Source organism: Citrus clementina, unplaced genomic scaffold (genome assembly GCF_000493195.1).
Source record: "Citrus clementina cultivar Clemenules unplaced genomic scaffold, Citrus_clementina_v1.0 scaffold_7, whole genome shotgun sequence".
In the NCBI taxonomy this organism is placed as follows: Eukaryota; Viridiplantae; Streptophyta; class Magnoliopsida; order Sapindales; family Rutaceae; genus Citrus; species Citrus x clementina.
The window spans coordinates 17,331,814-17,344,689 of NW_006262075.1; the positions used below are offsets into that span (position 1 = coordinate 17,331,814).

Sequence of the window (12,876 nt, forward strand, 5' to 3'; positions counted from 1 at the left end):
TGGTCTAAATAGATCATGCATGTAAAATATTTTTTAAAAAGAGCAGAGCTAGTGGCACCCACTAAAATTCTTATAAAATCACTCTTTGTAAATTTACAATTTCAACCGCGACTAAATAAGTTTTAAAGCTAGAGGAAAAAAATATCTAATTAAAACACATGTATCATCTTCTAGTGATTAATATATGGTTATTAATTGTGGGTGCCTAGATTTTTAAAATTATCAGAGTAGAGCTAGAGGCTAATAATTTATATATATATATATATATATATATATATATATATATGTGTGTGTGTGTGTGTGTGTGTGTGTGTGTGTGTGTGTGTATTTCTAAGCTTCATTATGATTTTAGTTTAATAGTACTATATTGATTAATAACACAAACACTTTATCTTATTAAAGTAATCATTATTTTGAGAGCTTTTAGAAGCTAGTAGTTATATTGAAAATAAATCTCATTAATAATGTGCGTGAAAATATGAAATCAAGTCTAGCGGAAATTCTACAAGCTACAGAGATTCTGGCGTTTTGTTAAAACAAATAAGAAGCTAGATCGTAGGTTTACTTGGGTGTTTTTATTGTAATTTTTAAATATTGTAATTTTGGGTAATTTTGTGTTTTTAGAATTATTGTAATTTTTAAATATTGTAATTTTGGGTAATTTTGTGTTTTTAGAATTATTGTAATTTTTAAATATTTTTAATTGGGTGTTTTTAAAATAGGAGTTTAATGAGAAGTTTAGTAGGAGTGGCTCTTCTCTTAGGTGACTTAGACAATTACTTAGGGTCCTATTATATATTAAAACCTTAAGTTTGTATTAAACATATATTTTATCTTAAAGAAATTTAATTTCTATAGTATAGCTAACTCAATTATAATTAATATATTAATTTTTAATTATTGTTGCTCTATCATTATCTCTTTTTTTTTTTAAATAAACAACCAAAATTTATGCAAAGACTTTCTGCATAAAAGCTTACATTTATTACCTTATCCACTAGCATATTTTCCTCCTAAAACAAAGATACTATGTGCATTTCTTAGGGAAAAAAATCAGCCTTTTTTTCCACTATTTTCTATGGTCAATCGTCGTTGCTCAAAGACTCATAAGTCATATTATCGAAGTTAATTTGTAGTTTCAATAATTCCCAAATTTCAAATTTTTATCTTTCTATACTCCTCTTAATTACTTGTATTATTTAGTTGTCTCATTTCTTTTTGAAAATATTCTTATATTTGTAGGTTGTTTTTTTTTTTTTTAATAATTGTTTGCTTGTTTTCAAAAAATATTTACTGGAAAAAATCGAGCAAAACAGGTAAAAATTCAAGAAAAGAAAAGAAAAGAAAAGTTAGTCCTAGCCCTTCATAAGTGTGTCACAAGCAGTAATAGAGATGTTAAGTAAAAACATATAGTAATTAAATAAGTTTCAATTGAATTAAAAGATGATGAAACAATTTGTCTAAAGTCCTATAAATACTTGAGCCACTTCTGAACGTAGAAGGGTCAAATGCCACCACTCAATTTAAAATATATATATATATATATATATATATATATATATATATATATAATTAAAAATTTAATGTTGAACATATGCATTCATATAACAAGTAATTGTATGCGACTATCATACAACTTTTGACTTTGACACCAAATAAAAAGTTGAATTAAATATATATATTATTTTAAAGCCCATCATGTTGACTTTTTGGTATTACTTGACTTATAAATACATATTTTATTTGCCCTCTTCATTTATTCCATTCTTCAGTTCAAGTTGACAGAAGCCAAGAGTTAAGATAGAGTGTCCTAAGAGCTTTAAACTCTTATTTTAGTGATTTGAGAGTTTGTGTGTATTGTGATTTTGGGTTGTGAGACAAAATATTATAATACTTATAATTCATTTCACTAATAAAATATTTCCTTCTATTTTCACTGTGAATATAGGTTAAAAGCTGAACCACTTAAATTCTAATATCTTAGTGTGATCATTATTTTTTAATTTTACTTTAACAGTGTGTCTACTTCACTCATTAATTTCCAAACGTTTAAAATACTACAAATTATTATCGGACCACTCTTACAACAATTACAAAATGCCTCTCATATGTTGTGCGTGCATATATATTACATTCAGAAATTGCACAAAGTAGCACATGAAGTCAAAGGACTTTTTGTTTCTCAAAAAACACATGGACGTATGGCAATCAAATGGTCGATAATTGGTTTATTAAAAAGAGAAAGCGTCAAGTTCAATTGAATATTTAAAGCAAATTTGTGACATTATGACACGTAATATCCACATTTTTCATTCAGCTGGTTAATTTCTGCTTTACGGCTGATGTGGTGATTGCATGCAAGTTTCGTGATAGTTTCTCATGCAAATAATTATTGGTGGTCCGAGCCAAATCAAGAATATACTTGCTCCTTTTTTCCTTTCTTTTTTTTTTTTCTTTTTGAATTTGTACTTTGTATTTTAGTTTGCTTTATATAACAACGACAACACTCTTAAGCTTGATACCAAGACAACTGGATCGAAGTTGATATAACAAAATCGTCTTCTTCTGCTTTTAATTTTGTCCAAATTTTTAAAGCCGTTAAGTACTTTCAAAAGATGCATCTTCTTGACAAACTTAAAGCATTCAAATTCGATCTCAATTTGTCTTCAATTTTGTGAGATACATAGTATGTGGAGTGTGGACAATGTGAATCATTGGCAGCATTGAGGATTGCCCAGCTGGTTAGTATTGCCTTAATCAAACTAAACCTTCCTCCTGACTCATGCAACGTGGCTCAAATGCTGAATCTCTTATTGATAAATTTTATTAATTTAACTAAAACATACATAAATAAAATAGAACTTAAAAAATCACCTTCTGAGGTAATGTAAAGGGCAATATAGCGGCCAGATCCCCTAATTGCTTCTCTTGATACGAAATAAGAGAACTTCTACTGACAATCTAATAACAAAATGATTACAAGGTTCCGAATTTGTAAAAGAGGAAAAAATCATGAACAACATATATCTAAACATGAAATAATTAAGAAATAAAAGTTTGGACGTTGATATCGGACACAAGTTGTGATTTGGTTGTTGTTAAGCCTAATTTTTTTGTCAGGCGTGCTTTGACAGAATAGTTCGAAGTACTTATCATTTGATGTCTGTAAGTGAAAATGCAAAGTAAGGTCACAATGGACGTGATTTAATTATCTGCTTTTTGACTCTTCAGAATTCACGCCGAAGACTGAATCATTTCTTATTCAACCCATGAATAGGAGCTTGTTTTACATATATTTTACTACATGTATATTGAAGTTGGATTCAATGTTGAACTCTGATTCTTGTTAACTTTTTTAAAAAATATAATTGCTAGTTATTAGAAACGACTATAAAAATAATTGAATCTTAATTATATATGGACACACGGCAAAAGATTATGAACAAGTGAGTACAACTCAGCTCTGTATTGGATTTAAATTTATGTATATGGCATTATTTATGTTTTAAAATGATTTTCTACCGTGGATTTTTCCATCTACTTTGTCCATTTATTTATCTAAATTTGTATTGAGTTATGATTATATGATAACAATTGTAAATTCTTACACTTCTAAAGAACTATTCAAGCGATTTCATGTCAAGTAATGATGTATAGTTAACTACTTATTAAATCAATTTTTCATTATTCAATAGATAAATGTCACGTTATATTTTTGACATGGAAGGGGGAACAAAGATTTTGAGAGAGCAAAAGCCGGTGACAAAAGCGACACAGATCATTTTGGTCAATTGTATATGTAAATTACATGTCATCTTAATTTTGAATATTTTTTTATTTATTGTTTTTATTTATTGTTTAGCCTAATTAATAGTAATTTATTCTCCTTCCTTAAGCAGAATTCAAACTACGAATCTCTTATTTCGGATATAAAAAATTTTAGTATTTTAACTGGATGGCACCCGCAAATCTTAATTATTTATCATGACATTGATTTCAGTCAAGATCTGGGACCATTTTCCAGTTATACACGGCTTCTTTTCCTGAGGTTGACGCTCTTTCTTTAGCAAAAGATGTAACTTCAATCGTTTTTAAGACACTTCAAATCTGATGTAGTCTCTCTCCATGCAAATCAATCAAAAAAATCTCTCCTATTAATTAATTTTTTAATTTTATTATTATTATTTTTTTTAAAACGACTTATTTCATTTCTTCCTCAATCAACGCGTCCTCTTTTTCACTTAATGCAATTGTTATCAGTGATGATGATTGAGACTTCTGGCAATTTATGGCCAAACTACTACCGAAATTCGAGAAAGATGTAAAACAACATCGTTTCTTGCCGGCCATTATAACCATTTAAGTAAATAAACAATCTTAAAGTTAAAAATACACAAACATAAATATGACTTTATAATCTAGCATTTTGTAGGATAATATGATATTCATATATAGATGTACATAGTTTTTAGGATAATATGATATTCATATATAGATGTACATAGTTACTCCCTTGTTGCGTGATGACTAACTATTTAGGACCAGAATTCTTTCTTAATCTGGCATTTTCCAATTATGAATTAATAAAATATGAGTTTGTGATGGATAGTGGGTAATTATCGGTGGAGGAACTATGATTTCGATTTGACGGAGGCCATAATAGAGAACACATATGCTAAAGTAGGCTGTCACATTATTTAGGTAAAATTGAGAAGACTAGGGCCATAGTGGATTAGTCATAAAATATAGAATGTTATAACAAAATTATATAAAATGACGGGACCATATGTAAAATTCACATGAATGTAGTGAAATTTCAATTCATATGTGGCTCTATTTACATTTTAAAAATTACTTTAAATATTTATTTATAAAATTTTAAAAATTAATTTTTCTTTATACACTCTTTTAAATGCTAAAAATGTCTTTACTTAAATCTTTTTAAATTAATTATTTTTATTTACTATGCACGCATATAAAAATATTCAATTCATCAAAAGCAATAAACAAAATTAAGATGAAGACGTCTTCAATTCTTTTGGAGAAAAATATTTTAAGTACTTATTTAAATGAATCAAATTCATTATCAAAATTAACTCGTTTTCTTAAACAAAAAGAAGAAATAAATAAAAACATCAAATTTCAAAGTTTATTATTTATCTAATCCTAACCTTGCTTCAATCTTAAAAATTATTCAAGAAATCAACATGCAAGTTCATTAGAAGCTTTATGAGGAAATGCCATAACTATAATCCTCAACTAATAATGAAACTAATTTTAGGAAGAAATCAATATAGTTAACGAACCATCACCAGATTTTGCCAACTTAAAAAGTAGATTGCCAGATTTCAGGAAACTGAAAATTGGTTAGTGCAATTAAAAGTTTATTTACTGAAAAATCAAAAGGGTAGTAGTTTATTTATTAATATTTGTAAAGTTTTAGGGTTAAAGTAGAAGAATTGTATATACGTTGAAAGACTAGTGTACTAACTATATGGTGGGTATTAGAATTAATTACGTTTTATTTATTCATAATATATTGTCTTTAATAATAAATCATACCATGAGTATTTTTGTAATAAATTATTTTATTACAATAAGAGTGCTCAACGTATTTTCTAGAGTGTAAATAGTTCCAACCTATTAAGTAGTGATCCATTTGGATTTTATTTGTCATATATTCCTTTTTTTTTTTTCAATTTTGTTCATATTTTCTTACTACAATAGCATTTTTTTATATTTGAAATATGAATATGTCTAAATTTGACTGAAGTTTGAATGGATTTAAATACAAATATTCGAATGATTGTTTCTTTTCTCTCTTTTTTTTAGTATTTGAATATAAGTGGCATTTTATTTGTTGTTATAAATAAAAGCATTTTAAACATCGTTAGTTGACATTCTGTCTTCATTAGTCAAAGGGAATGATTTTAAAATTTAGGAAATAAGCATATTTAATAGAGATATTTTTTGGATATAATATTTACTTCTCATTTAGATTAAAGTTACAGAAATTTACTTGTTTTATTTAAATGTAAACATTTGAAAATCAAATATAAGTTACAAAAACAAGTTAAAAATTAATAAAATTTCAAATTTCTGATATTTATCGTATAAACTTTTCCTTGAGGGACATAAGTATGAACAAAATGGGGTTAAAAAAAATATTTATGCATTTCAGTGATGCTCGTTACTCTGGGATAACATAGCTGGACCCTCTTACTAAAGTAGGAAATGAGACATGATCTCTCACCTATAAAATAGAAGAAATTAATTAAAGAATTAATCAATACAATATTCAAATATTAACCATGACGCTTTCTTTTTTGCGGGAATCACTCTGCTGTCTCCAACATAAATTCAATTAATTAGTAAAACAGTCAATGAGTAAATAGACCTAATTGTTCTTGAATCCTCTAATTTAATTTAATTTAATTTTTTTTTTAAAGTTTCGAATAAACCAAAGTTCTTTCTGTGAACGCTTAATCGATCATTTGTAATAAACAAATCATACAGCTCTTAAAGGAATCGATAGTGGACGTTAAAAAAGGCCAAAAAAGAATCAAGAAGAAGAAATGAGAGAATTTAGCTTTACTTTGTTAGATTGTGTTGCAATTAAAATATGCAAAAAAATTATTTGGAGTAAAGCAGAATCCTATCACCTTAAAAGAATTTATATCAATCAATTAATTAATTAATTAAGGCCATAGTGCTGTAAGAATCAATGTTGCGCGGGATTTAATTAAACATACATAATCAATGGAAAAGAATATATAGATTAATGTGTGACGTCGACTGAAGTTGTGGGCTTCATGCAACACATGTGACAATCCCACGTATGATATCAACAAGTACAGCGATAAGCAGAATAATTGATTCAAATAAGTGATTAATTTAATTTCTTACTCTTCTTTCCTATCTTTTACGTAACCTGGGGGCTAGGCTTTAGTTCAATAATTTCTAATTAGTAACTCGGTATACAGGAATTATGCTGTTTTGATGTTAATGAAAAAGAAGTATGTGGATGTCTTTAGGCTTTTACTGTGATAAGAGTTAAACATTACTGATGGAAATAAAATAAATAAACAATCAATCAAATGGTAGATTGTCTCTGTCTTAATTATTAATTATGAAAGACTGATTGTCAAATAACATTAAGATTGATTAACTCAAATTTACTAACCAACTATTATTATCAAATTATGTTAAATTGAGTACTCTTTGTGTTCATGAATTAATAAGAGAGAAATTCACTTTATATTATTTCTAAAAAATTTCAAACTGTATAGTATTGGAGCAGCATTTTTAATTTGCCTGATCACTTGAGTTCAACTGGAAGAAAGATGAGTTAAAAAAACAATTTGAATTTTCTCCACTCTCCTTATTTTATTTTCAAAAACCTTTATGTGGTTGAGGTTTTTAAACAATCCTTATTTGTAAACTAAAATGTTAGACTTCGTCTCGGTATTAATTATCCTACGATAAAATAACGAAATCCAGCTCCCTCCAAGAAAAAGAAAAAGTCAGATTCTAAATAAGATTAGTGTGTTCATTGAAATTTTGTCCTTCAAGTAAAGTTTATGTCTCGGCCACCTTAAGCTTACAGGTTTTTACATTATGCCCTCCTAAAGTAAAATTGTTTTAGTTTTTTTTTTTTCGTTTTTTTTGTTATTTTTTAATGTCAAAATCTTAATTCCACCCCTGGAATATCTTCCAATCAAAGCTAAACATAAGAGAATCAAATGGTAAACTAAAATGAATTTAAGTAGTCTAATAAATGATTCTTTTGACATTTCTTTCATGTTAATGGAATGAAATTTCTAACTTTTTCTTTTAATTAAAAAATTGAATTCTGACCAAAATAAGGAAAAAAAATCATGATTCTTATGCCAAAACCATTCCGATCACGTTGTTTTCATTACAATTACTCCTTTTACTTGAAGCCGCTAGCATCTTTTGTCATGAAATTCCTTTTCTAGCATTAATTAGTAGGGTAAGAAAAAAGCAATGGGGTATATCCTACAAAGTTAATAAAATGGTCACCTACATCTATTTTCATGTTTCCATCAACAGATCATCTAAAAAAAAAATTATACAACTTTATCACATTACTATATGATCATCCAATTGCATAACATCATACATTTTTAGTATTATTTTCAATCATCATAAATGCATTGCGTAAAGTTAATAAATGGTCACCTATATCTATATATCCATGTTTCCATCAATGGATTATTTAAATAAAATTCAATATATCATTATCACATCACCAACCATTCAATTACATAATATCACACATTCTTATTATTTTTAAATACATTGCGTAAATATAACAACACGTGCTGTTATATATGGGACTGAATACGTTTCTATTGAGATGTGGCCGATTTAGTCTCACCTAAATTTTTCAGAGAAACTTTATGATAACAAATTTTGGTGGTCCCTTAAGCTAAAGCAGTCTATCATGTTCGCCACACACGTCCCAATAATAGAAGAAACACTTGTACTTTTCAGTGAGCATTCTCTTCATTGCCCATTTTCCCTGCGCTTATATAAACCCTCTCTTGATGACCATTATTGTACTTGGCATTCCAAGGTCTGTGACTGAGATAAAAACAGCTAGCTAGTAGATTCATGATGCAATTGCCATTAATGGATAAACAGAGGCCTTACTTGACTGTAATTCTTATACAAGCAATCTATGCTGGCATGTTCTTGCTCTCTAAAGCTGCTTTCAATGGCGGTATGAACAATTTTGTGTTCATCTTCTACAGGCAGGCTTTTGCAACTCTCTTCGTAGCTCCTATTTCCTTGGCTGTTGAATGGTAATAATAACGATTTAATATCTTTTTTAAAAAATTATGTTCATTAATCATTTTTCTTCTTCTTTGTCAATTAATGATAATAATAATAATAATGATGACCATCTCTTTTTTTTGGGTGTTACAGGAAAAAAGCACCTCCCCTTTCATTTCTCACCTTCTGCAAGATCTTTTTCCTCTCTTTAATCGGGTATGTTCTGTGTTCTACCTCCAAAACATTGATGAATATTATGGCAAGAATTAAATTTTTTAAGTTTTTTTTTTTTGAATTTCAGGATAACTTTCAGCTTGGACTTGTATGGTATTGCTTTGATTTATACTTCAGCAACTTTGGCTGCTGCAACTACAAATTGCCTTCCTGCTATTACTTTCTTCCTTGCAGTTCTGCTTAGGTAATTTGTTTAATAAAGTTGCTTGAACTTTAATCAAATCGCATGAATTCTTTTATCAAACAAATTTAGAGATGCTTCATTAAAGCTTTAATTTTAAATATGCATCGCCTCACAATTAAAGTTTTTTGTGCATGATGGGTGCATGTTCTTGGATGTTTCAGATATGTGATGTATTTTTTGAGAAAGGTAGTCCATGTCTTATTAGTCGAGTCGTTTTTGAGTTTGTATTTTGTAAAATACGAGCTTAATAATAAATTATCTCAACTTTCACAATTTCATGATCAGCCATCAATTTATTATTAATTAATCATGTTAGCTTTAATACACATATCATAAAAAATTAATTGTCTTTGTCAAACAAAAGATAGAGGAAGTTCATCATTTCCAACTTGTTTGTTAGGTTTAAACTTAAGAGGTTTTAATTTTTATAAGGAAAAAGAAGAAGAAAGAACAAATATAAATTTTTTTATGAATTTGTTTGTTGTTTGATTAATTGAGCTGATAAGGACCAGCTAGCGAGATTCCACTTCTAGGGAAGAGAAGAGTGGGAAAAAAAAGTTGACTTTGATCAACTGAATGTCTGTACAATTAACTGGGCATAATTATGTGCTATTATATAATACAATAATAATTTAAAAGCTAATTAATTTGTATTCAGTATAACTATGAGTTTTCATGTAATTTTATTTAACTCATCATCTAAATTTAAATTTTATGATATGTAAAAGGTAAAATATTTAATTTGTACTTTAATCAATCCCACCTTTAAAAAAATTATAAAAAAAAAATGAAAGATTGATGGCTAATTAAAAAACTTGTACAATTTCATTAGAAGCCAAACCAAGGGTCCCTATAGTGATACGTATCGACTGACAAAGCCAAAACTTGGTGTAATGACCATGATAAATCCAAGTATTGCCTTTGTCTTGTCACAAAAGCATGCACCACTCCCATGCCATGATATTACAAACGATCACTCTCTAAATCAGTTACGTGGAGTTAGCTGCATGAGTAGACGTACAGATTATTTTTGCAGGTTTCAGATTTTAGCGTCGAAGGACGCCTCTCCTTGAAGGACAGTAGATGTGACCCAAAATGAGCCCCCACCGCACACAATATTATAAAAGTAGAAACGACCCACATCTATTGTTGGACCCATCTCATTTGGTAGCCTAAATGCAAAGCGTTTTCACTTTTCACTCAACTTAGAGTTGCTTATGTAAATTGTTTTCGCAACATATATACTGTTACAATAATAAAATTAATTGAAAACTAATTTGTGTTATAGGATGGAGGTTTTGAAGTTGAAGACAGTCCCTGGGGTGGCAAAGCTTGTAGGTATATTAATTTGCATAGGTGGTGCAGCCACTCTGGCCTTTTACAATGGCCCGCAGCTGAGACTTTTGTGCCACCATCACATTTTTGGACACCATAACAGCCAACAAATTCATGGTCATGTTTCCTCTGGCAAAACTTGGATAAAGGGTTGCTTTATCATGCTCTCTTCCAACACCTTTTTTGGTTTGTGGCTTGTATTGCAGGTACCTAGCCTCTTCTACTACTGATTTGTGTTTCTTTTATAGTCTCATTTTATATTACTTGTTGGGTCAAAAATATATGCATTATTGTAAATGCAAAGGTTTGTAGAATTTTATGAAAATTATAAGTAGGAGAAAGATCAAAACTAGATCCCAAAAAAAAAAGGCATATTTTACGAAGAGAAAATGACATCTTTCTCAGATATTATTTTTATCACCTAGTTCTCTAATAAATAATTAGTTACTGATTTCATCCTTGGTAGTTTTCACATAAAATTGATTGTATGGGACCTTTTGAAATTAAACTAACTTGTTAGTTAATTTATTTGTTAAAAGATCACATTAATTTATTCTTCAACATTTTTTTTTGTTCCTGCTAAAATTTTGACATCAATGATGAAAGAGGATATTAAAACCCTATGAACCAATGGGTAAATATAATTTTTAAGAGAGACTAAAATATCATTCCCCCTTTTTAAAAAGACACACACTAACACTTGTTTTTAATACTAATTTTAGACCTTTATTACCTTACAAGATATGCCAAGATCTAGAAATACCATAGTAATGATTTTATTCATCATTGTTCATTGCAGGGTTTCGTGATGAAAAGCTACCCATCAAAGCTTCTCTTTACAACGCTGCAATGCTTTCTAAGCTCAATTCAATCGTTTGCAATTGCCATTGCTTTGGAAAGAGACCCCCATGAATGGGTGTTAGGCTGGAATGTCAGACTCCTCGCTGTGGCATATTGTGTATATAAATCTAGCTCTATCTCCTTTAACTTTTCAGTTTTTTGCTGTCTATGTTTAAATTTTTTTATATAATTTCTCTTATTCCACAAGCAATTATTAGGTGCATATGCTCATATGTTTTTAAATACAGTTTGATCTATACATTGTGTTTTAGTTGGTTGGCTAAACATTGAAGAATAGATCAAATTCGTATTTTAAAATCAAATATATGTCCATTCAGTGGATTATTTCCCTCTCATGCATATATCAAATCATTTTACCAAAAGGTGGATAAAAACTTTATATATAGACAAAGCTTGAAAAACTAAATTTTGCTTCGTTATGAAAAGTTTTTTAAATTCATGATAATAAATTAATCAAATTCTTAAATATTTTTTGCACATAAGCTTTAATGAAATGCAATCTTATATCTAAAATCAAAGATTAGTAACCTTATTTGTAAATTATGACAGGGAATTATTGTGACTGCCCTGACATACTACTTACAAGCATGGGTTATTGAGAAGAAGGGGCCAGTGTTCTTGGCCATGTCCACACCTCTAGCATTAATCTTTACAACGATTGCTTCTGTATTTCTCTTATGTGAGATTATCACATTAGGAAGGTATATACATAATTTATCCTCTCATATATTTTCTTTTTTTTAAGGTACGAACATATGCATAAATCTGAATTTGATGCCATACATTATGATTTAGTAGCGGTAGGCTTTTGCATGTATAGTATCAAATTTAGATTTAAAAATATACAGACATTCATAGTTTCTAATAACTCATTCACTCTCACTAATACATTAATTAAAACTTTTATATTTTTAATTATTTTTAGTTTATTATTTTACTTCAAGAAAAATTAGCATTTAATAATTTATATGATTTAATATAGGATTTTGGGTGGGCTATTGTTGATCGGAGGGCTTTATGCTGTGTTATGGGGGAAGAGCAAAGAGCAAAAGATGGTTGATAAAAGTTGCTTGCCAACTCAAGTTGATCAGAAAGTAATGAACTCAGATCAGATCAAAGTAATGGCAGCTAAGAGTCCTTCTTCACCAATGTTTCTATAAAATATATACTAATACAAGTATTTTATGTGTTCGGATTAGCTTTTATGGCCTAAGGCTTGAGATGGGCATGCAATTTTTGAGTTTTATTTAATGGTGTGGGAGAATTAAAGAAGAAAAGAAAGAATATGAAAATAAGGAGGAGATAAATATTTCCTACTGCTTAATTTAAAAGTTGTTTAGCTTTATCTAGCCACAAAGCCATCGATTTTATAATTTTTTTATTAGAAACTGCTTCTTAAAATCCTTGATCAATTGTCTCCTCCTCCTCCTCCTCATTTTGCTTCTATAATTACGAGATATTGA

At 28.7% G+C, this 12,876-nt stretch overlaps 1 protein-coding gene across 1 annotated transcript; it reads left to right on the forward strand.

Annotated features, from left to right (window-relative positions):
- Positions 1-8,536: 8,536 nt before the first annotated feature.
- Positions 8,537-12,671, forward strand: LOC18037609 (WAT1-related protein At5g64700). Its single transcript, XM_006427812.2, has 7 exons — positions 8,537-8,828; positions 8,953-9,015; positions 9,101-9,217; positions 10,506-10,758; positions 11,352-11,510; positions 11,963-12,114; positions 12,396-12,671. Exons 1-7 carry the CDS (start codon positions 8,638-8,640, stop codon positions 12,571-12,573), a joined length of 1,113 nt encoding a protein of 370 aa, XP_006427875.2. The 5' UTR covers positions 8,537-8,637; the 3' UTR covers positions 12,574-12,671.
- The last annotated feature ends 205 nt before the right edge of the window (positions 12,672-12,876 follow it).